This window comes from Pantherophis guttatus, chromosome 17 (assembly GCF_059756535.1).
Source record: "Pantherophis guttatus breed Tessera chromosome 17, ASM5975653v1, whole genome shotgun sequence".
NCBI classification, from domain to species: Eukaryota; Metazoa; Chordata; class Lepidosauria; order Squamata; family Colubridae; genus Pantherophis; species Pantherophis guttatus.
The window spans coordinates 10,139,255-10,162,278 of record NC_142079.1 but is presented as its reverse complement, the minus strand read 5'-3'; the positions used below and the strand labels follow the sequence as shown (position 1 = coordinate 10,162,278).

At 43.8% G+C, this 23,024-nt stretch overlaps 1 protein-coding gene across 15 annotated transcripts in view; it reads left to right on the top strand.

The window, feature by feature from the left end:
* Positions 1-23,024, top strand: part of FBRSL1 (fibrosin like 1) — a 604,346-nt gene that overhangs the window by 346,386 nt on the left and 234,936 nt on the right. For all 15 annotated transcript variants that reach the window (XM_087880274.1, XM_087880269.1, XM_087880273.1 and 12 more), the window contains exon 5: positions 16,588-16,617. In XM_087880274.1, the coding sequence (XP_087736400.1) occupies positions 16,588-16,617 (30 nt within the window). The remainder of the gene's footprint in view (positions 1-16,587; positions 16,618-23,024) is intronic.

The window sequence follows — 23,024 nt, the reverse complement described above, 5'->3', positions numbered from 1 at the left end:
AGATGGTGAAGACAGTGAAGTTTAGATAATTGGTTTGGAAGGAAGCGAATTAAGACAGATCCTCCCTAGAAGTTCTCCGACTTTTAATGAGACAAGTCATCCAGTTGGGCAAGATTTCTGTCTATAGGTGAGGAACAAGAAAGGAACCTGCTTAGAGGAACTTCACCTGGTCTTTCTTGGAGCCTGACACTACTTCTTCTTCCTAGTGTATTTCCACAAGTGCAGGGTCCACTTTTTGGATCATTGAATGCCATTTCAGAGCACAGGCCCACAGCTTGCATATCTTTGTTGATGGTGTCTCGCCATCTCTGCTTTGGGCACCCGCGAGGACGCCAGCCATTGACTTCTAGTTGGTAGGCAGGCTTGGCCATAGTGGAAGGTGCTCTTCTCAGGACATGTCCATACCAGCAGAGCCGGCCTTCTCTCATCTTCGCTATAATTGATGACACACTAAAATGCTGTCAAATGGTGTCATTTGCTGTTGTTGTTGTTGTTGTTGTTGTTGTTGTTGTTAATAATAATAATAATAATAATAATAATAATAATAATAATAATAATAATAATAATAATAATAATATAAATAGAAAGAGCAACATGTTCAAAATCCATATAAACCATGTGTTGTCTGGTTACAATTCTTTTGAGTAATATTCATCATAGTAATAATAATAGTATTCTCTAATAGTAATCTCATAATGACAGTGCTTTTCCCTCATAATATTAATATATATTTATTGTTAATACTAATCAAGAGTCATCAACATTAATAAGTTACAGCGATCAGCTCTAATAATAAAATTAATCTTTCTCTTGTAATTTTAGAAGTTCTAACTCCTGTTCCTCTTATTTAACCTTCGATAAAAGAAGATCCCATACCTCCAAATATTCAGTGTCTTCCTTTGCTTTAATTTCATATGTTAGTTTATTCATTTCTGCACATCCTAAAATGTTTGTTATTATCTTTTCCTCTGTGGGGAGTCTCCTCACAGCCCTTCCAATGTTGTGCGAACACAATTCTGGTTAACACATGTATTATTAAATACACATTCCTTTTACTGTATTTGTCTGGTGTGATGCCCAACAGAAATATTTCCAGTTGTCGAATGTTGTTGAATGGTGTCATTTGTGATGTGGTCGGAGATGCCCGATACCCAACGGAGCATTCGCATTTCCATGGCATGGAGATGGTTTTCGGTCCCTGTTGTTGCTGCCCAGCATTCGGTGTCATACAGTGCAACAGGGCGAATGGTTGTCTTGTAAATCTTAGATTTAGAAATATGAATAAGGATAGAGAAATAAAATAGATAGAGAATAGATGGCAGAAAACAATTAGAAAAATAAATACCCAGATGATGTCAAGTAAAAGGAGAAAGGGGAGGGGAGGGTAAAAGGGGAAAAAGTGAGATATTATAAAAATGTACGCAAATGATGAAATAAAAATAAATAATAATTGAATAAGAAATTGAAATGAGAATAAAGATAATTAGAAAATTGGGGCTGCTCGAATGCCACTTTAGATTGAACTGAAACAACAGGAGAGAGGGGAAGGAGTAGCAAGAGAGGAAGGGAGAAGAGAGGAGAGGAGAGAAGAGGAGAAAGAAGAAAGGGAAAAGGAGAGGAAGAAAAGGGAGGGGAAAGAGGAGTAGAGGAGAAGGTTGGAAGGGGGGAAGAAGAGAGGAGTGGGGGAAGAGAAGGGGAAGTAGGAAAGAGAAGGAGAGGAAGAACGAAGGAAGTAGGAGGAGAAACAGGAAGGAAGAGAAGGGGAGGAGAAGAAGAAAGGTTGGAGTAAAGGTAAAGGGTAAAAGAGCAGTCCCGAAAAAGTAAAAATGAAAAATGAAAGTTAAAAGAAAAGATGAGTGAGAAATGATGAAAATGACTGTACATGTAAATGTGTTTATGAGAAATACAAATAAAAAATTTATATATAAAAAAAGGTTTAAATTTAAGACAGGTTTTGGAGCCTGATACTACCCCTTGTAAAATACTACCTTCTTGTCCATGATTTGCATCCCATTCACATCCCAAGAACCCCTCACCCTCCAGGTAATGGATGCGATGGTCCTTTAGCCTGGTTCTTGAGTTCAGCAGCCAGTTACATCAATGGCCTTTCCCAGCCCACCTCCCCGTTCGAGTGATTCCTGTCGGTCAGAGGCCTCTGCTCTGTATCGCTTATTACTAAATTGAAAACGGAGTTTTACGGCGGTCGTAAAAGGGCCGGGGGCGCTGCCCAAAGTACATTTTTTTATACAACTCCGTGAACTTTGTCATTGAAAACCAGGATAGCCTTGAATTGGAGAGCACGGCGAAAGGGCCATATAATTTGATTACCTGTATTAATCAGCTGGAGTACAACGTATAAAAACCAGTAATGCATAATTCTGACTGGAGCCAGATAGCCCTCTTGTGAATCCCAGGGAAGATTTATTTTCCGTCGTATCATTCATTGGACGTGAAAGTATCTGAATTGCCATTGGTAGATGAGGTTTGCATGCGTTTCTCTCCCGCCCTCGCTTGGGTGGAGAAATACAGCTACGGTTGGAAAAGTCTTTCTTCTTTCAGAATCTCTGTCTATGAAAAATGGATGTTGTTGCTGTGATAGTGACAGTCTTGTTTTGGTAAGGGTTACATCATCATCATATTTGATATAATAATGATATTTGAGGGGTTGCCACAAAGAAGAAGGGGTCGACCTATTCTCCAAAGCACCAGAAGGCAGGAGAAGAAGCAATGGGTGGAAACTCATCAAGGAGAGAAGCAATTTAGAAGTAAGGAGAAATTTCCTGACAGTCAGAACAATAAATCAGTGGAACGACTTGCCTCCAGAAGTTGTGGATGCTCCAACACTGGAAGTTTTTAAGAAGAGTTTGGATAACCATTTGTCTGAAGTGGTGTAGGGTTTCCTGCCTGGGCAGGGGGTTGGACTAGAAGACCTCCAAGGTCCCGTCCAACTCTGTTATTCTGTATCATTGTCATCGTTGTGATGATGCTGCAGAAAATTATTCCCATAAAATAAAATATATTTGAAAATATATATAATATATATGTCTTCATGTTGCCCACTGATTGATACAATTTCTGGAAGGGGCAGAGATGGGATTGGGATCCTCCGGTGAGAAGGAATTGCAAAAAAGCTTCAAAAAGATTTTTTTTTCCTATTTGTTTTTGCTATGGCTGGTTTTTTTTTTCCCCCTCTTGGTCAGTTCCCAGGATCCTTGCAATGAAAAAAAAACACAAAAACAGCAAAAGTGCATGTTTTCTGTTGAATAATACATGCTGGGGAAGTCCCAAAACAGAGCTGTTTGATTGGCAGGGATCGCTGAGAAATATTTATATGTACTCCACATGGAATAGGAATTAACTTGTGCTGTGTTTGGTTGGTTGGTTAGTTAGTTAGTTAGTTAGTTAGTTAGTTAGTTAGTTAGTTAGTTAGTTAGTTAGTTAGTTAGTTAGTTAGTTTCAATACCGCCCATCTCAATCAGAGACTCAGGGCGGCTTGCAATTCAATACAAATATATATTCATTTGTTCTTATCTATCTGTCTATTTCTATTTGTCTATCTATCATCTATCCTTCCATCCTTCCTTCCATCCATCCATCTACTTGTCTGTGTATCTATCTGTCTAGCTATCAACTATCATCCATCCATTCATCCATCTATTTGCCAATCTATTTCTATTTGTCTAGCTATCTCTCATCTCTCATCCATCCATCTATCCATCAGTCTGCTTGTCTGTCTGTCTGTCTATCTATCTATCTATCTATCTATCTATCCATTCATCCATCCATCCATCCATTTATCGTCCTTCCATCCATCCACCCATCCATTTGTCTGTCAGTCAGTATATTTCTGTCTGTCTACCTAGCTATCATCTATCATCCATCATCCGTCCGTCCGTCCATCCGTCCATCCATCCATCCATCCATCCATCCATCCATCCATCCATCCATTTGTCTGTCTGCCTGCCTGCCTGCCTGACTGACTGCCTACCTGCCTGCCTGCCTATCTATCTATCTATCTATCTATCTATCTATCTATCTATCTATCTATCTATCTATCTATCTATATATCTACCTACCTACTTACCCACCCACCCATCCACCCACCTATCATCTATCTATCTATCCATCGATCTATCCATCGATCCATCCATCTATCTATCTATCTATCTATCTATCTATCTATCTATCTATCTATCTATCTAGCTATCTAGCTATCTATCCAACCAACCATGACTGCCTCTATAAACCATAACTGCATAAACCACAACTGTCCCAGAGTTTCTGTAGAAGCTTTGTGGCCAGAGGGAGCTTGACCCTTGATCTCTCCCAATCCTTTGTCCAGCTCTTCAATGTATGGGGAGAGTTTCACACGTACAGTGTTTCTCTCAAGGACAGATCTCCAGTGTTACCTATTCAGAGAATCCCATTATTTACTTATTTGTTTATTGGGGGGGGGAGTTATGCCCAATGATGACATTTGCTGACCCAAGGGAGCACCGTGATTTCGGCATCCTTCCTTCCCTTCCCTTCCCTTCCCTTCCCTCCCTTGCTCCTATCTTCTTATTGCTCGCATAGACACTCACATGTCTGTGTGTATGTGTGTGTGTGTGTGTGTGTGTGTGTGTATTTGTGCCTGTGTGTGTGTTTGTTCCACCTGGTCTCCTATTTCCGCCTGAATTCTTTTGCGACAGAAGCAAACGAAAATTACGGCAAGGTTTTTAAGGTCTGCTTTTCGCTTGTCATGTCACGGAACTTCTTTCCGAGCAGAGAAAATGGCATCGCGTCTCCCAGAAAAAGCACCAGACATCTTGACTGTTGTCTTGTTAACAGCTTGTCAGGAAAACCTACATTTCAGCCTGGCTAAGTTTATATCACACACACACACATATTTCAACACACACATACACACACACACACACAGCCATGATTGCTTGCCTCTTACCCAACGAGGCAAAAAAAAAAAAAAAGAAGAAGGAGAACCAACCCAACCACCTTGCTGGAAATTATGATTTTTACAGGTTCTGACATTTTCCTAAAGGGTTGCGTTGCTCGCACGATTGTTTTCTCCACCCAGCTCACTTGGGGTAATATTCTGCATTTGCAGCAATGGGAGATCAGAGCAACGTTTTGATTCCTCCCCTTTCAACACGTTATTTGAATTATTTAAGGTGTTTTTGATGTCGGCCGGGGGAATTTATAACAAAAGTCTTCCTAGCTTTTATCTCACAGCGGCAACCGCAACAGAAAAGGTGAAGTGGGCCTCCCTCCCTTTCCTTCCCCCTTTTGCAAGCCTATTCCCCCCACCCACCCACCCACCCACCCACCGCCTCTTCTTCTCCTCCTCCTTCCCCCTTCCCACTTTGCTTTTAATAGATCCTAGGTTCAACGTGTCCAGGGACTTCCCTTTATGTTCTACAGCTTGCCATGACTTCCAGCATTGCTGATTAATTTACGAAGATTAAGGGAAAAAGAAGCAGCAACTGTGGTGGGGACACACACACACACACACACACACAAGGCCGGTTGTGTGTGCGCTTCTGTGTTTCTGCATGGGGGGGAAATGCAGCTGGTCCTTTAGGAATTGACCTTGATCTGAAAAGGAGACTTTTTTAAAAAAAAAAACAATGTTTGAAAATGGGAAGAAAAGAGGAGAAGGGGAGAGGCAGGCCAGCTCCTCAACACCCACAGAGATAGCGGGGAGGGGGAAGAGTGATAAACTGGAGAGAGAGAGAGAGAGAAAGTGATTGAGAGAAAGAGAGGGAGAGAGATTGAAAGCAGGAAAAAGAGAGAGAGAGATTAAAAGAGACAGAAAAAGAGAGTGAGAGTGAGAAAAAGAAACATAGAGAAAGAGATTGAGAGAGACAGAGAGAGATTGGAAGAGGGAGAGAGAAAAAGAAAAATAGAAAGTGTGTGTGTGAGAGAGAGAGAAAGAGAGAGAGATTGAAAGCAGGAAAAAGAGAGAAAGAGACAGATTGAGAGAAAGAGAGACTGAGAAAAAGAGACTGAGAAAAAGAGAGACAGATTGAGAGTGAGAAAAAGAAACAGAAAGATTGAGAAAGAGAGTGATTGGAAGAGAGAGAGAGAAAGAGAGAAATAGAAAGTGTGTGTGAGAGAGAGACTGAAAGCAGGAAAAAGAGAAAGAGATTGAGAGAAAGTGAGACTCAGAAAAAGAGAGTGAGAAAAAGAAATATAGAGAAAGATTGAGAGAGAAAGAGAGAGATTGGAAGAGAGAGAGAAATAGAAAAATAGAAAGTGTGTGTGTGAGAGAGAGTGATTGAAAGCAGGAAAAACAGAGAAAGACAGATTGAGAGAAAGAGAGACTGAGAAAAAGAGACAGATTGAGAGTGAGAAAAAGAAACAGAGAAAGATTGAGAAAGAAAGAGTGATTGGAAGAGAGAGAGAGAGAAAGAGAAAAATAGAAAGTGTGTGTGAGAGAGAGACTGAAAGCAGGAAAAAGAGAAAGAGAGATTGAGAGAAAGTGAGACTCAGAAGAAGAGAGTGAGAAAAAGAAACATAGAGAAAGAGATTGAGAGAGAAAGAGAGATTGGAAGAGAGAGAGAAATAGAAAAATAGAAAGTGTGTGTGTGTGAGAGAGAGAGAGAGTGATTGAAAACAGGAAAAAGAGAGAAAGACAGATTGAGAGAAATCTGAGATGACCTCGAAACCTGACAGAGAGACTGAGAAAAAGATTGAGAGTGAGAAAAAGGAAGAGATTGAGAGGAAGAGATTGAGAGAGAGAGAGAGAAAGAGATTGAGAAAGAGAGAGAGAGAGAGAGAGAGAGAGAGAGAGAGAGAGAGAGAGAGAAATGGCCAGGTGCTGTCCAAGGTGCTGGTCTTTAACAAAAGGCAACTCCAGGCGGCTTACAATCACTCAGTAAAAACACCCTTATAAAACATTAAAACAATAAATGGAGACATTAAATTATTTTTTTTTAAAAAAAAAAACCAGGATGGAGAGGAAAGGAGCAAAATGCCCCCGGGATCTGATCTGATCCATTAGTCACCTCCAGAATGACACGCCCCCTCCCCCTCCCCCCCATTGGGGGCCTCAGGCCAGTTGGCAGAACCAGGCTTTCTGCTGTCCAAGACGCTAGTCCTCAAGAACCTGTATTCCTTCCATTCCTTTATTTGTTGTCAAATTTATACGCCCCCTCCTCTGCCCCCACCCCCCGGTAAAAAAAAATCTGGCTAAGTGACTCTGGGCGGCTTAAGCTACAAATATTAATATAAAAAACCATGGCCGATATAAAAGCCATTCAAACCCCCCCCCAAAGTTAAACACAGGCTAAAAAAAGACTTACATGAAGGGAGGAGTTTGGGGGGGGTCTTCTCTGTCCTAGAAAAAGTGACAGATCAGAGCCCCGAGCTGAGTCAAAGAGCTGGTCGCATCAGCGTGCAAAACCTCAGCCGTGGGGGACCCTGCCTAAAGCAGCATCCAGGAAACAAAGCGGAGAGGGGGACCAAACCTAGAGGGTCATCATTGACCCTCCAAATTAAGCCGGACAGTGGTGGGGGCTGTGGCAGTGGAAGCCCCCTCCTCTGTCATGCCCTTAACAGTTGTAGCTGTGCAGCAGAGAGAGAAAAGAAGGGGGGGTGTCTGCCGTTTCTACGCGTGGGTTGCGCTGACATATGCTGCCAAGTGAAAAATGGAAAAGGGGGGGGAGGCCTGTGCTAAAGGAAGGAAATTGCTGCCCTGGGGGCTCAATCTGTTTCTTGCAGCTCTCCACTCCCCCCCCTGCCCCTCCTGTCCCTTCCTTCCTTCCATCAGGAGCCGGAGTCGAGTCTAGCTATGGGGAGGCCCTGAGTTTAATTTCATCAACCTGTCAAAGAGCTACTGAAGCCAGGAGTCTCTCTTGCCTGGGGCGAGTTCAAGTCAACATTACATTTCCCTCCTTCCCTTCCTCTCTTCTCCCCCTCCCACCCTCCCAACAACAAAATAATAATAATAATAATAATAATAATAATAATAATAATAATAATAATAATAATAATACAGAAACAAAGGCAGAATATAAAGAAAAACAGCTGGATGGCAGATTAAATAGATGGAAAAGCAAAGGTTTGCATGGACAGCACTTGAAAAACATTGAAGGAAAATGTGATGACAACTTTACATGGGCAAGATGGGAACCATCAAGAAAGAAATGGAAGGTTTAATACTCGCGGCTCAAGAACAAGCACCTCAAACTAAGATACGAAAATCCACCAACAATCCAAACTGCCAACTTTGCATTGACGAAGTCGAAACTGTTTCACATTTCATACACGAGTGCAGCAAAGTGGCGCAAACTGATTACAAAGCAAACTGATTACAAAGACATGATCGAGTTGCTAAATTAATCCATTGGTCATTATGTAAAAAATACGACTTACCTGTATCCGAAAAGTCATGGGAGCACAAAGTGGAAAAAGTTATCGAAAATGAGACAGTGAAGATCTTGTGGGACTTTCGAATACAGACGGATCGTCACTTGGAACACAACACGCCAGATATCACAGTTGTCGAGGGGCGAAGTGTAGAGTTTATTGATAGTGCTTACCAGGAGATGCCAGAGTCGAAGAAAAAGAACTGGAAAAAATTACGAGATATCGCGACCTGGCCATTGAAACTACACGGTTATGGATGAAACATGTAACCGTGATACCCACTGTCATCGGGGCACTTGGTACCATGTCCAAGAATTTTATAAGATACATCAGCAAATTGCAGCTTCCTGCAATAACACCAGCAGAACTGCAAAAAACTGTGCTACTCGGAACCTCGTACATCTTAAGAAGGTACTTGGTTGATACCTAGGACGCTGGCAGCAACCCGTATTAACCATTGACACCAGTCAGTGGTATTTGTGATGCATTTTTGAATGTTCAGTTGACTGAGTTTCATGTTTAATGAATAAAGTAAATAATAATTATTATTATTATTAATAATAATGAGGAGGAGGAGAAGAAGGAAGAAGAGGAGGAGGAGGAAGGAGGAGGAGGAGGAAGAAGAAGAAGAAGAAGAAGAAGAAGAAGAAGAAGAAGAAGAAGAAGAAGAAGAAGAAGAAGAAGAAGAAGAAGAAGAAGAAGAAGAAGAAGAAGAAGAAGAAGAAGAAGAAGAAGAAGAAGAAGAAATAGTAGTAGTAAGTAGTAAGTAGTAGTAATGGCTTTAAGAAGATACTTGGTTGATACCTAGGATACTGGCAGCAACCCGTATCAACCATTAGTACCAGTCAGTGGTATTTGTGACACATTTTTAAATGTTCAGTTGACTGAGTTTCATGTTTAATGAATAAAAGAGATGATGATGATAACAACAACAACAACAATAATAATAATACCGCCTCTTGGCTGGTGCTTTTGTCTCCCAGAGCTGCAGTAGCAGCCCAACCTTCCTTGCCAACAGGAAAAAAAAAATTACTGGAGGGACCTTAGCAGTGGCCAAATTGCGGCCATCAATCAGGGCTTCCCTCCGAGGAAGCTTGGCAATTGTGTGTTGTGGTGGGGTGGGTTTTTTTTTTTTTTTTGGCAGTTTGGGAAGGATGCGGGATGTGTGGAAGCTGCCCTGGGTCCCCGTCGTCTCCTTTCTTTTTCGGTCTGTTTGGCTCATGATAAAGCTGGTTGCCTCCCTCCCCCATCTCCTCAAACCTCTGCAGATACAGTCCTCGACTTACGGCTGCGATGGAGCCTTAAATGTTCTCTTGTTAAGCGAGAACTTCTCTTGTTTGCCCCAGTTTAAGACCTTTTTTTTTTCCTTTTTGTTTGAAAAGTTTTTATTTTTATTTCTCATAAACACATTTAAATGTACAGCCTCCTATCCATCGTTAATCATTCCTCTTATCTTTTAACTATTTTTAATTATTATTTATTAATTGTTCGGGGCTGCTCTTTTATCATTTCCTCTCTTTTATTTTACCTCTTCTTCTTCCCTTCTCTTCCTTTTTCTGACCCTTTCTACTTTCTTCATTCCTCCTCTCCTTCCCTTTCCTCCTTCCCCTTCCCTTCCCCCACTACTCTCTTTTTCTTCCTTTTCTAACCCTCTCGCCTACTCTTCTTACCCCTTTCTTCCTCTCCTTTTCCCTCTTTTCTTTTCTTTTTTTTTTTTAGTCATTTTTTTTTATTTTTTAAGACAAACATTTAATATATCAATCCTCCCTTCCCTGTGACATCTTGGTCTTATCTTCTAGGCTTCTTCTCTATCTTCCATAGTTTCTTCTTTTGTTTTCAGGGCGGCCCCACTGGCCAGATCTAAGCACAAGTGGTGGTATTCATAATTTTTTTATTATTTTTTTATTATTTTACCGGTTCGGTGGCCATGGCTTGGTGGGCGTGGCAGGGGAAGGATACTGTAAAATCTCCATTCCCTCCCAATCAGCTGGGACTCGGGAGGCAGAGAATAGATGGGGGCGGGGCAAATCAGAATTTTTACTACTCTCCATTCCCTCCCAATCAGCTGGGACTCGGGAGGCAGAGAATAGATGGGGGCGGGGCAAATCAGAATTTTTACTACCGGTTCGGTGACCATGGCTTGGTGGGCGTGGCAGGGGAAGGTTACTGCAAAATCCCCATTTCCTCCCAATCAGCTGGGACTCGGGAGGCCGAGAATAGATGGGGGCGGGGCAAATCAGAATTTTTACTACCGGTTCTGTGGGTATGGCTTGGTGGGCGTGGCTTGGTGGGCATGGCAGGGGAAGGATACTGTAAAATCTCCATTCCCTCCCCACTCCAGGGGAAGATACTGCAAAATCCCCATTTCCTCCCGATCAGCTGGGACTCGGGAGGCAGAGAATAGATGGGGGCGGGGCCAGTCAGAGGTGGTATTTACCGGTTCGCCAAACTACTCGAAATTTCCACTACTGGTTCTCCAGAACTGGTCAGAACCTGCTGAAAGCCACCTCTGCTAAGCACCCTGCGGGCCAGATCCGGCCTGCGGGCCTTGAGTTTAGATTAGATTAGATTAACAGAGTTGGAAGGGACCTTGTAGGTCATCTAGTCCAACCCCCCCCCAAGCAGGAAACCCTACACCATTTTTGACAGACGGCAGTCCAATCTCTTCTTGAAGGCCTCCAATGATGAAGCTCCCACAACTTCCGAAGGCAACTTCTGTTCCATGGGTTGATTTTTCTCACTGTCAGAAAATTTGACACCCCTGATATAGACTGTCCTACTTGAGCAGCGGGGTTGGACTAGATGACCTCCTAAGGTCCTTTCCAACTCTGTTCATTCTGTTCTGTTCTGAGTCTGGGCACCTGAACCCTTGCCTCTTCTTCATCCTGGTCTCCAGAAGGTGCCAGGAAGAAGGCCTAAAGTGAAGGGTGTTTCGTCTGAAGTCAAATACGCCGGGCGTTTTCCGTCGTCGTGTTCGGTCTCGGGGCGGGCCTTCTGTTTCAGCCGAGAACATTTTCCGCTTAGTGGCGTGGCTTGATGTACAGCTTTGAGCCGCTAATAGCTCTTTTCCCCTGGGTGGCAGGGAATGACGGATGCCCGCCGTTCCCTCCTCTGGGCTCTCTAGTTAAAGGATAATGGGCAAGGTGGCGCAGATGGAGGGATGCCTCCGCCGGGTTTTGTGGGTAAATAAATGAGAGCGTTGCCCCTTCGCGGATTTTTGTTTTTGTTTTTGTTTGTTTTGTTTTGCAGGTTTGGGTTTTCTGGGGGGGTCTGGTTTTCCTCCCACCTGATACGAAAGGCTGGATTTTGGCACCTGGTGTTCCCTGGTCACCTTTGCACCTAGAGACCCTTTCCATGGACATCCCCCCAAACAGCCCCTCTTTGATAGAGGTGGGCGGTTAAGAAATATAAAATGCAAAGAAATAAATAAACTCCTTAATTCACCCACCCAGTTGCTGTCTTGGCTTTTCCTGCCTGCCTGCCTGCTTTCCTTCTCTCCTTTCCTCCCTATGTTCCTTCCTTTTGTTTCCTCCCTCCCTCCCTTCTTCCTTCCTGCTTCTCTCCCTCCTTCTCTTCCTTCTTCCTTCCTGCTTCTCTCTCCTTCCTTCCTTCCCTCCCTCCCTCCCTTTCTTCCTTTTGTTTCCTTCCTTCCTCCCTTTCTCCCTCCCTTCTTCCTTCCTGCTTCTCTCTCCTTCCTTCCCTCCCTCCCTCCCTTCCTTTCCTTCCTTCCTCCCTCCCTCCCTGCTTTCTTTCTTTCCTTCCTTCTCTACCTCCTTCCCTCTGTTCCTTCCTTTTGTTTCCTTCCTCCCTCCCTCTCTTCTTCCTTCCTGCTCCTCTCTCCTTCCTTCTTTCCTTCTTTGCTTTCTCTCCTCCCTCCCTCCCTCCCTCCCTTCCTCCTCCATTTTCTTTTTCATTTTTTCTCTTTCCTTCTTTTCTTTTCTTTCCTTGTTTTCTTTTCTTTCCCTTCTTAAATTCCCCTTTGCTGAATCCAGGATTAAACTTGTCATGACTTTTAGCGGGGAGTAAAAACCCAGGCCAATTAAGATCTTCTTTAGAAACATTTTTGGCAGAATTAAGAGGCAATTGGCACCTTCTGCAGTAATCCCTTTACAAGCCCTCATGAACAAAATACAATGGACTGTTTACAGATTTACTTATAAACCTGGGGAGCTTTAACAGCCTGGAGGAAAATGCAGGTAATTGAGGCCTTTGTCTTCCAGAGCTGCCTGTCCTTGACATTCTTCAACTTTTCTTGAGCTGTGTGTTTTGACAACGGCTTTTGTCCTTCCATTGTGGCTAAAAGACGGAAAGGAACTCTTCCCCCTCCTTTCCTTGCCTTCTTCACCTGCTAAATTCCTTCAGGGTTTGCACAGCTTTAATCAGAAAGCAGCTATTTAGTGTGTTTGTTTTTTTTTTTTAAAAAAAACTTAGATGACATTAGAAAAACAACTAAAGCTAGACCCGAAAAGGGTTGGGTCTCCCGTTTTAAAAATCTGTGTTTAAAAAAATTCAATACCATGCTTTTGGGATTCCAGAATGCTTTTCTAAATACGGAGGGCCATTTACCGTAGGTGACCGTGCAAGCTGAGAATAAGAAATCATGAGTTGCCTTCCCAGAATTCAAAAACAAAATGGGAAAAACAAATGCAAGAATGATCAGATCTGGCCTGCAAAGAATGGAGAGGTGAACTATTTAATTGAAGAAGAGATGAAACGTACGAAAAACGGTTGCAGGGATTGGGTATGTCTGGCCTCACGAAAAGAAGGGCTAGGGAAGGCATATAGCTGTCTTCCAATGTTTGAGGGTCTCCTAACAAAGACGAGGGGGGCATAGACGAGAAGCAATGGATGGAAACTAACCAAGGAGAGAAGCAACCTAAAACTAAGGAGACATTTCCTGATAGCGTGAACAATTAATCAGTAGAACAACTTGCCTCCAGAGTATTGTGGCCCATCAGCCAACCTGGCAGCAGATTCAGACAGTGAGGAGGTTGGGGAGGAACATGGACCAGCCCTGGAGTCTGGGGAGGGCTCTGATGAGGGCTCTGCATCTGAGGCAGAGAGGGGGCCAGGGCCGTCCGACAGTTATCAGCTGCCTTCGGAGTCAGATATTAGTGAGGCAGAGGAACAGCTGGAGCCTGTTCCCAGTGTGCGCATGCACAGAGTTGCCAGACAAAAGGAACAGCTAAAGAACAAGGGTCGACTTGGGAGTAAGGCCACAGGTGGACGATGAACGGCCCCTCCCAGAGGGAATAAAAGAGGAGCGAAAGGGGAGTGGAGTTTGCAGGAGACAATTAGATCATTCCTGCATTCTTGCCAAGTATTGCGGCGTTTGAAAGATATCGGCCTGGCCACTCTCCAAGCCTGATAAAGGTCGGTAATGGTGAACTATCTTGAAAGACTGTGGGAGAGGAAAGACTTTTTGGAGAGGAATTCACTGTCAACTAAATAAAAGGGGTTTATCGGGACGAGGACTCGGCTTCGTGCTGCTGGGGAAGCAGAACACAGAGGTTGTGGAGACTGGACAATCATTTGTCTGAAATGATACCATATAAGGTCTCATGCTCAAGCAGCGGGTTGGACTAGACACCCTCCCGAGGTCCCTACCAACTCTTATTATTCTATGTTGCATGTTCTATGAAATTTGCACCTCGCATAGTAGACACACTTTTGAAAGGAACTTGGATGCAGGGGAAGGGCTCTTTCCGTTCTCCCAGGGAGCCTGGCTCCAAATTTTATTTCTATCCCGGTTTTTCCCCCCCCCACACACAAGCCTAATTCACAGCATGGGTGTTATTCCGTTGTCAGAACGCGTCTTCCGACGATTCCAGAACAAGTCCGGCTGACTGATGCAGCGATAACTGCTGACTCGGGTCTCTCTAGGAAATTGATTGGCCTTTGGATCGGTTTTGATGGGAACCAGGCTGTGCAATTGCTCTCCGAGGAGACTGAGAAAAGAGACCTGGTGCAGTTCAGGATTTCTCTCCAGGGTTGTTGGGGTTTTGACGACGCTACCTAAAAGTATTGTATTGATTCATATCCGTTGGCTAAAATCATCCAGCTGGAGAGAGATGGCTTTCTCGAGCAAGCAAGCGCATTTGCATGTGATGGGAAACTTCCTAGTTTAATGGAGAAACCTCCCCTGCTGTTCATAGGTCATTTTCCTGCCCAGATAGCAATCCAAATAGCTCTATTTTTACGTGGCGAAGTGGTAATGCTTCTCCCGGTCTCCAGCTACCTCCGCTCGGTGCATCCTGAAGGATTTCCAACCTGTGATTATCCTGCCATATGTACAGCTGAAAACACGGGCGGTTCATTTGCCAAGCTAGTAAGCGTGTTCGGTGTAAAACGACACAAAGGCCTTCCCCGCTGTACGGGGTTGGGGGTTTTGGACACAGAGGTTCAGCTGGACGAGGGCCGTTGTTCTTGTTGTGGGCCGCCGGCCCCTCCAGCAGCCGACTCAGAGGAGGAGGAGGAGTTGTGGGAGTCATGGTCAGCATCAAGGCAACCTGAGAGCTCCAAGGGGGAAGAGGGAATGGAGCTGGCAGAGAGAGAGAGGTGGAGACTGGGCCGCCCGTCAGCCCTCAGATGGAGAGTCAACAGCCCCCAGGTCTGGAGGTGGCTGATGAGGAGGAGGAGGAGGAACAGCTGGGTCCAGTGCCTGATGCACAGAAGGCAGAGGAGAGGAGAGCAGTGGAAATCTATGGGCCGGTCCTTGGGACAGAAGAGCCACCGCTGCTAACAAAGCCCCATCCTAGCTCTGGGGATAAAAGGCAGGGGGCGGAGATGAATAGATGTGACAGATTCATCTCCCTGCCGGACAGACTTGTTAGCCTGAGTTGAGAGAGAAACTTTTTGCCGGGACTGCCGGCGCTCCTAATAAAGGAATCTTTGAGTTCACTTCAGAGGGTTTGTCGTGTTTGGTGAGCTGGGTCAGAACAGCTCTTTCTCTTAGGACTTAGAGGAGCGTTTTTCAAATTGGCCACTTTAGAACCTAGAAAACATAATCAGATGTTTTCAGGGACCAAGATTCTGCTTCGTGCTTTTTAAGGAAGCCTAGGTCCGAACACTTCAATTCCCAGAAACCCTCCACCAACACCTTAATCTACCCAATCTTAAAGTCACCAAGTTTGGAAAATGCTGATCTATCACAAGGGCAGGAAAATATTTAGACGCTTTGTGCCAGGTTGAACATTTTGGGTCTGCAGTTGTCCAATCCTGGATAGGATTGGATTTCAGGGGTGGAAAGTTTGTTTTTTAAGTATAATCTCCTGCTTTACTTTGGCTTCTGTTCCCCGTTTGCCTGCCTTGCAACCTCAACATGTCAGGAAACTGCCATCAGGGTTAAAAGTGTTGGAAGAAACCTCCTTCTGGGTTCAGTTCCAAGTGGGGAGAAAGACCCTGGAAACATGGAGGCTGCTTGGAAAGAGGGTTTTTAATGGTGGACAGGATCACATGCCTTGAAGATCTTGGGTGAAGAGAAAAAAAAATGGAAGAGGTGCCGAGTTTTATGCCCTCTCTGGGCTTTTGAACTTGAGCTTGTATTCTGATTGATTGTCAGACTCCCATGGGGCCATGCAGGAGTAACTTTGTAGGTTGTCTGTGTGCTAAGTTTGGTTGACTTTTGCTGGGTGATGATGTAATGAAACTATGGCTCTGCCTGAAGGAAGTAGATCTTTGTTATGTAGAATATACTGGTCCAGGCCTTAATGGCCCATTGACAAAGGTGGGGGAGGGGCTGAGTTTCTGCCTCCCTTTTAGGGGAAATATTCTGCCCTTTTAATATTTCCTAAAATATCTCATTTTCCTAAGAGAGGGGTGGGTGCTAACTTCCTAAAAAAGAAACTTCAAGAGTTGTGGAACCCAACCAGCTCTTGGATTCAATGAAATCATCTGAAAGTTGAAATTTAGCAGGCGCTGAATTTAAAAGGTTGTCTGCTTGGCTCATGAGATGGAAAAGGGCCTGAGAAATGAAGATAGTAAATATATATATATATATATATATATATATATATATATATATATATATATATATATATATATATATATATATATATATGTTATTGTTATTAACTTCGACACAAGGATTTTCATTGTAGAAGAGAGGAAAAGTAGAGGATTTAGTGGTGAATTACACCTGCGTGCACGTGATTTCTTTTTTTCCCTACCAATTATAACTGAACCTTTCTTTTCCTTTCTCTCTCTTTTTTAAATTTACAGTGTGACAGCGAGAGCGATATTGACGATAAGGTAAGACCCCTTCTCTTTACTTACAGTAATAATTTTGTTTTGCCTATCCTGCTGTCGGGTTTTGGAAATATTAATTGCTGGACTCCCTCTGAACTTTTGAATGCTACTTAAATTGTCTTTTGTTTTGAGCTTCCCTATGTGTGATGCACACACTTATCCCCCTTAAAAACACACACACACACACACACACACACAAAACCCTGCTTGTCGCTAACAAGAATCAATTCCTGGATGAATGAGCTCTGATTGGAAATGAATTCAGGGCCACGCCGATGCCTCTATCATCTTCTTTTTGGAGAAAGTCTTCCTCCCGTAATGACTTGCAAAGCAATATTTTATTTATAAGGGCTTTAAACACGTCAGTTTTTCATAATGGAGTAAGCAGATGGACAAACCAGGAATCTGAATTTGCAGACGATGCTGTTAAATTGTCAGGTTATGTTTTGGCTCCGCGCGCAACGAATCTTATCATGTAGCAGTGATTCGGGGTTGTTTTTTTTTTTTTTTACTTTTGGGGGTTTGATGTCTGCTTTAGTCATCGGGCGAGGCGAGTCAAAGGTTTTAGAGGGCAAGAAGGAGAAAAGGATGTAGGTATGAATTTGTGTTTTAATCCAGCAATCTCCACTTGACTTTTCCAAGGTTCCAGACAATCCTCAATTTACAACCATTTGAAATTATAACAGCAATGAAAAAAGAGACCATTTTTCCCACCTACGACCAATTTTCACACTTATGCCCATTGCAGCATTCCCCCCCCTTGATCATGTGATCAAAATTCAGACGCCTGGCAAGTCATATTTATGACAGCTGCTGTGTCATGTGACACAGCAGCCTTTGGCAACCTTCTGACAAGCAATGGGGAAGCCAGTTTCACTTATCCACCGTGTTAAGAACTTAATAACTGCGGTGATTCACTTACCAACCGGGGCAAGAAAGGTTGTATAATGGGGCAATGCTCACTTTAACGACCGCCTTCTTTAGCAATGGAAATTTTGGGCTCAGTTGTGCTCGTAACTTGAGGACTGCCTGTAATACCTGGAACAAACTCCAGTGCAGGGGTCTCCAACCTTGGCAACTTTAAGACTTGTGGACTTCAACTCCCAGAATTCCTCAGCCAGCTTTGAGGTTCTCAGCCAGCTTTGAGCTTTGCTGGCTGAGGAATTCTGGGAGTTGAAGTCCACAAGTCTTAAAAGTTGCCAAGGTTGGAGACCCCCTGCTCCAGTGGGACAACTTGAGAAACAGATCCTAGTTTAACAGTGATTAAAAATATTTTTTTTGTAGCCATCACTAGTTTAACCCCAGAGCTGCATCCACACCTCTCCTGACTCTTACCGTACGTCATAAGGTTGGCTGTTCTTGTTACATAAAGCTGCGTTTTTGCAAGATGCTTTAGTTGGGCTTGTGTATTATATTTTTAAGAATAGTTTGCCAAGACGTTTTTTCAGTCCTTTATTTTGTAACAGGTTCGACATTCATTTAATCAAAACAACAACAAAAAACAAAAAACCAGGTACACACGATGTAATACATCTTTTGTCTCGGTGGCTGTCTTGCAACTATTTAATGTAGATAAATATTCATTTTTTTAAAAAGGTTGGGTTGTTTGCTTCCGGTCAAAATGTGAATTGCCAGCTTGGGATCCATGCCCAAGTTGTAAAATCCCAGGGCTCCTTTGAATTCCACCTTCTGTCCTTCAGCGGGTTAAATGCAATTCCAAAGAAATTTGATCTGGCTTTTTAATTTTCTTCAAAGGATTTCAATTCATTGCTTATAGCATGCAAGTCCTTTAGGGGTACTGTCCTCCAGACCTGTAGAAGAGATGGCAGAACCGGGGGCGGAGTAAAAAGGGGGATCAGCCTAGAATCCCTACCTAGTCACAAGAGAACTAAGCCCAACCCTTCTCCAGTGCTGTTGACCCTTATTGTCAACTCACAAAGCATCCCTGGCCTGCCCTCGAGTTGCCATAGGCAAGGGGGATGGGAAAATGGCGAAGCAGCAGCCAAAAACAAAAGCATATTCCAGACATATCTCTCTCAAGGCTGTCTCCCAGGGTTACCCACAGCAGTCTGAGGGGAGTGATCTCTACAACCTGCAAAATTGCTCCGTTGGCGAATGTGACTGATAACACACCCTGGGGAGAGGGGGGAAACAGGGGCAAGTCTCAGTCGTAAATTACATGGGGTCAGAGTTGGCTTCACCTGGAACGTGCTGACATGAAGCTCCTAATACATAACTGGATCACTTTTGAAGCTTGGTTCGAGGCTCAGGATTTAATTAGGGCATCCGTGGGAACCCTGACACTTATCTAACTCCTACGTTAGTTGAGAAGATTCCTGTGCACAAGCTTTAAGCAATAAATCAGTTTAATGGAACCTTCAGGTGTGAACCTGGTCTTTCATACCTGACAAGGTCTTCCAAATCACGACCTGAAACTTAACAATTAAGAGGTCCTCATTGGTGATCCCTTTCCTTGGAAGTCTTCTCTGTTATCTTTCAGACATTTGAACTATTATTTCTGAAACAGCTTTTAAATGGGTCGGCTGTGTTGTGTCATTCCTTTCTTTCTTTCTTTTTTTTCGCATATTGTCTTTGGGTTGCTTGACGCTTAACGGCCAAGCTGCTCTCAAAGCCACGGATTGAAAGATGGGCTAAGAAACCGCCTAAAACAAATAGACGGAAAGTGTCTTGTAACTCAGTCAAAGCACAAGAAGTACAAATATATATATATATGTATATATATATATATACACAGACATACACACACACACACACACATACACACACACAGGAAGATCAGCCTGGAGAGGAAGTTTAAATAAACAGAGCGATAAAAGCACCAACCAGCACCAATCATCCGTTAAAAGCTTTGGAAAAGGAGGCGACCTTAATCTGTCATCTCAAGGAAAAGCCTTGAATGATTTGCTTGGCTGGGATGTCCAAGAACACAAAAAAATTGCTGAGCCACCCAAGTTGCTGAACCTGACACTCACTCACTCACTCACTCACTCACACACTCTCTCTCTCTCTCTCTCTCTCTCTCTCTCTCTCTCTCTCTCTCTCTCTCTCTCTCTCTCTCCCTCCCTCCCTCCCTCCCTCCCTCCCTCTCTCTCTCTCTCTCTCTCTCTCTCTCTCTCTTTGGTCCGGAGAACCGGACCGAACTGGGAGGAACCCACCACTGCCCTCATGCATGTGCACGCGGTCCCCATGCAGCGTTCTGCCCCCCCCCACGCATGCGCAGCGGAGCTGAACTGGAGCGATGGCTCGTGTGCCCACAGAGTGGGCGCTGCGTGCCATAGGTCTGCAAATGGGGACCTATCCCATTTCAGACAAGTGACTGTCCAGTCTCTTCTTAAAAACCTCCAGTATTGGGGCATCCACAACTTCTGGAGAGAAACATAAATAGTGCGAAGTCGGACCTTTGAAGTAGTAAAAAAGCATCCTTCTTGAAACTCGCTGGATTTAGGCCTACTTTACGCAAGAAAGGATTCCATTAATGTGTGTTTTGTTTTTCAAAAAACACTCTTGTTTGGTATTGGTTGAGATGCACTTTCTTATCTGAGACGATGTGCATCTCTTGTTTAAACAAGGACAGATCGTTGAACTGTGCAGGACCTCTATTCTCAAGGCTCTTTTGGGAATACAGATACACAAATAAAATGGAATAACAGAGTCGGAAGGGACCTTGGAGGTCTTCTAGTCCAACCTCCTGCTTAGGCAGGAGACCCTACACCACTTCAGACAAATGGTTACCCAACATCTTCTTTAAAACCTCCAGTGTTTTTCACAACTTCTGGAGGAAAGTTGTTCCACTGATTAATTGTTCTCACTGTCAGGAAATTCCTCCTTAGTTCTAGATTGCTTCTCTCCTTGATGAGTTTCCACCCATTGCTTCTTGTCCTGCCCTCAGGAGCTTTGGAGAATAGCTTGACTCCTTCTTCTTTGGGGCAGCCCCTGAGATATTGGAACACTGCTCTCATGTCTGCGTATATGTTTATTTGTAGCAACAAAGTCAGTTGTATCCTAGTTATTGGCAGGTGGCCTTAACTGTGTCGTGTCAGCTGGGTCTGCTCCCAGTTGCGAACAGCACCACATGAAGGGCCTCGGGACTTTAAAAACGTATATTTGGCGACGAGAGTCGATATTTTGAAAGAAGACCAGTTCGAGCTTGGGAGTGTTGATGTCTCAAGTAGCACATAACCAAGGCAACCTTTGTTTTGCTTTGCGAGTCGCCCCTTTTTTTTTCCATAACCCAACATATTTTTGGGTGGATGATCTCACAGCCTTTAGAACCCCACCAAACTACCAAACCACGGTTTGATAATGATCGCATTTGGATTGTATTCCAGCTGAACATCAGGTTCCAGCAGCTGCACACTCTGGAATTGTAATTTCCCCCTTTGCTTTTCTTTTTCTTTTTTTGCTTTGAGAGAAAAGGGAAATGAAAGTTGGAATTTGCTTTGGGAAAATCTTAATATTCCCTTGAAACTTAGCGTTCCTTAGAGCTGCAGGAAATTTTCACGTATTCTTCCTTCTCTATTTCTAGGAAGACCAAAAATAAAAATAAAAATACACCCTCCAAATTTATTATCCCTACCCCTGAAATCCCACCCTCTTCAGCCTTTTTCCCTTCAGATATTTTGGAAATTAACCTCAGGGGGTCCTTGATTTAAAACAGATCATTTAGGGGCCATTCAAAGTTGCAACAATTGTCTCGCTTAGCAGCAGAAATGTTGAGCTCCATTGTGGTCGTAAGTCGAGGTCGTAAGCTGTTTTGGGGGCGTTTTGGGGGCCATTTGCAGGCCATTTTTCGGGCCAGTTTTGACCGGAAAAATAGCCTGAAACGGCCTGGAAAAGTGGGCATTTTTCAGATCATTTTCAGGCTGTTTTTTGGGCCGTTTTCATGCCTTTTTTGGGCTGTTTTTGGGCTGTTTTTCAGGCCAATTGTTGGCCAAAAAACAGCATGAAAACAGCCTGTTTTGTGGGCATTTTTCAGACCATTTTAGGCCATTGTGGGGGCCGTTTTCCACCCAAACAGTGGTTGAAAACGGCCCGAAAAATGGGCGGGGCAGGGCCAGATGGTGGTCCGATTTGCCGGTTCTCCGAACAGCCCAGAATCGGAACTACCGGTTCAGGCGAACTGGTCCGAACCGGTAGTTCCGATTCTAGGCTGTTCGGAGAACCGGCAGATCCCACCTCTGCCCTAAACGTGGCCATGTCCCATCAGCTCACAAATCTCCCTGCCTGAAATATATATATACACATACAGTTAGATGTATTTCCTTTGCTCGCTCCAACAGCATTAACAGATAGCAATTACCCTTCATTTTTTAACAACTATAAAGTCTCCATTAATTCAAGATTTATGTAGTTATAGCATTTAGCACAGGAATAACACCACCGAGAATTGGTTTATACACATGTAATGAGAGCGCTCATGGCATACTTTAGTGAACATTAACATAATGGCGTAATATAAAACATCAACAGTTCCTCTTATTGTCTGTTACCTGCTTTAGCATTTCTAGGAAATGGTGGGGGGAGGGAGCAGATTGTTAATCTGCTCGGCTAAACGGCATCCTGTCCCAAATAAATAAATAAATAAATAAAAATCAGAGGCAAAAAGGCAAGCCGCCCAAAACGAGGGGATGAGTGATTTCTCCTTGTCATCCCTCCATAATGGGAGTACAAATTTTGCTAATACCTGAACGTGTGAGATATGGGGTGTGGCAGGGAGGCAGAAGGGGGCTCCCCAGGTAGCCCTCGACTTCCAGCCAAAACTGGGGACCGAAATCTCCGTTGTAAGTCGCTACCATGGGATTGGGCCCGATTTTGCAACCGTTCTTACCATGGTCGTAAAAGAGAACCAGGGTAGTTGTTAAGTGAATCTCATGGTCACTGAGCGAATCCACCTTCCTCGATTGCAGGAAGCCGGCTGGCGAGGTTGCAAATGTGGGACTATAGGACACCGCAAGCTTTGTAAATGCAACCTCTTTGCTTAGTGCAACAGTTCTAATTGCAAAGGCGGATTCTGGAACACTTTTTTGGCCGAGGTTGTCATAACCTGGAACCATCACTGAAGTCAATTATAAGTTCTTTAGTTCTTGTGGTGTTAAGTGTGAGGTTACTTGGAACATAAGGACGGTCCTATGTTGAGGCTTACCCACATGATGGTGTCCTTCAAATGACATCCCTTGCCCTCCTTCACCCCCGTGGATGTTTGTGTTGTTGAAATTCCACCTTCTTCAACTTCCTTGTAAACGGAATAACAGAATACAGAAAATCAGAGTTGGAAGGGACCTTGGAGGTCTTCTAATCCAACCCCCTGCTCAGACAAGGCACCCTATAGTATACCGTCCTGGACAAATAGCTGTCCAGTTCTCTTCCCAACAGAACAGATGGCCAAAGAG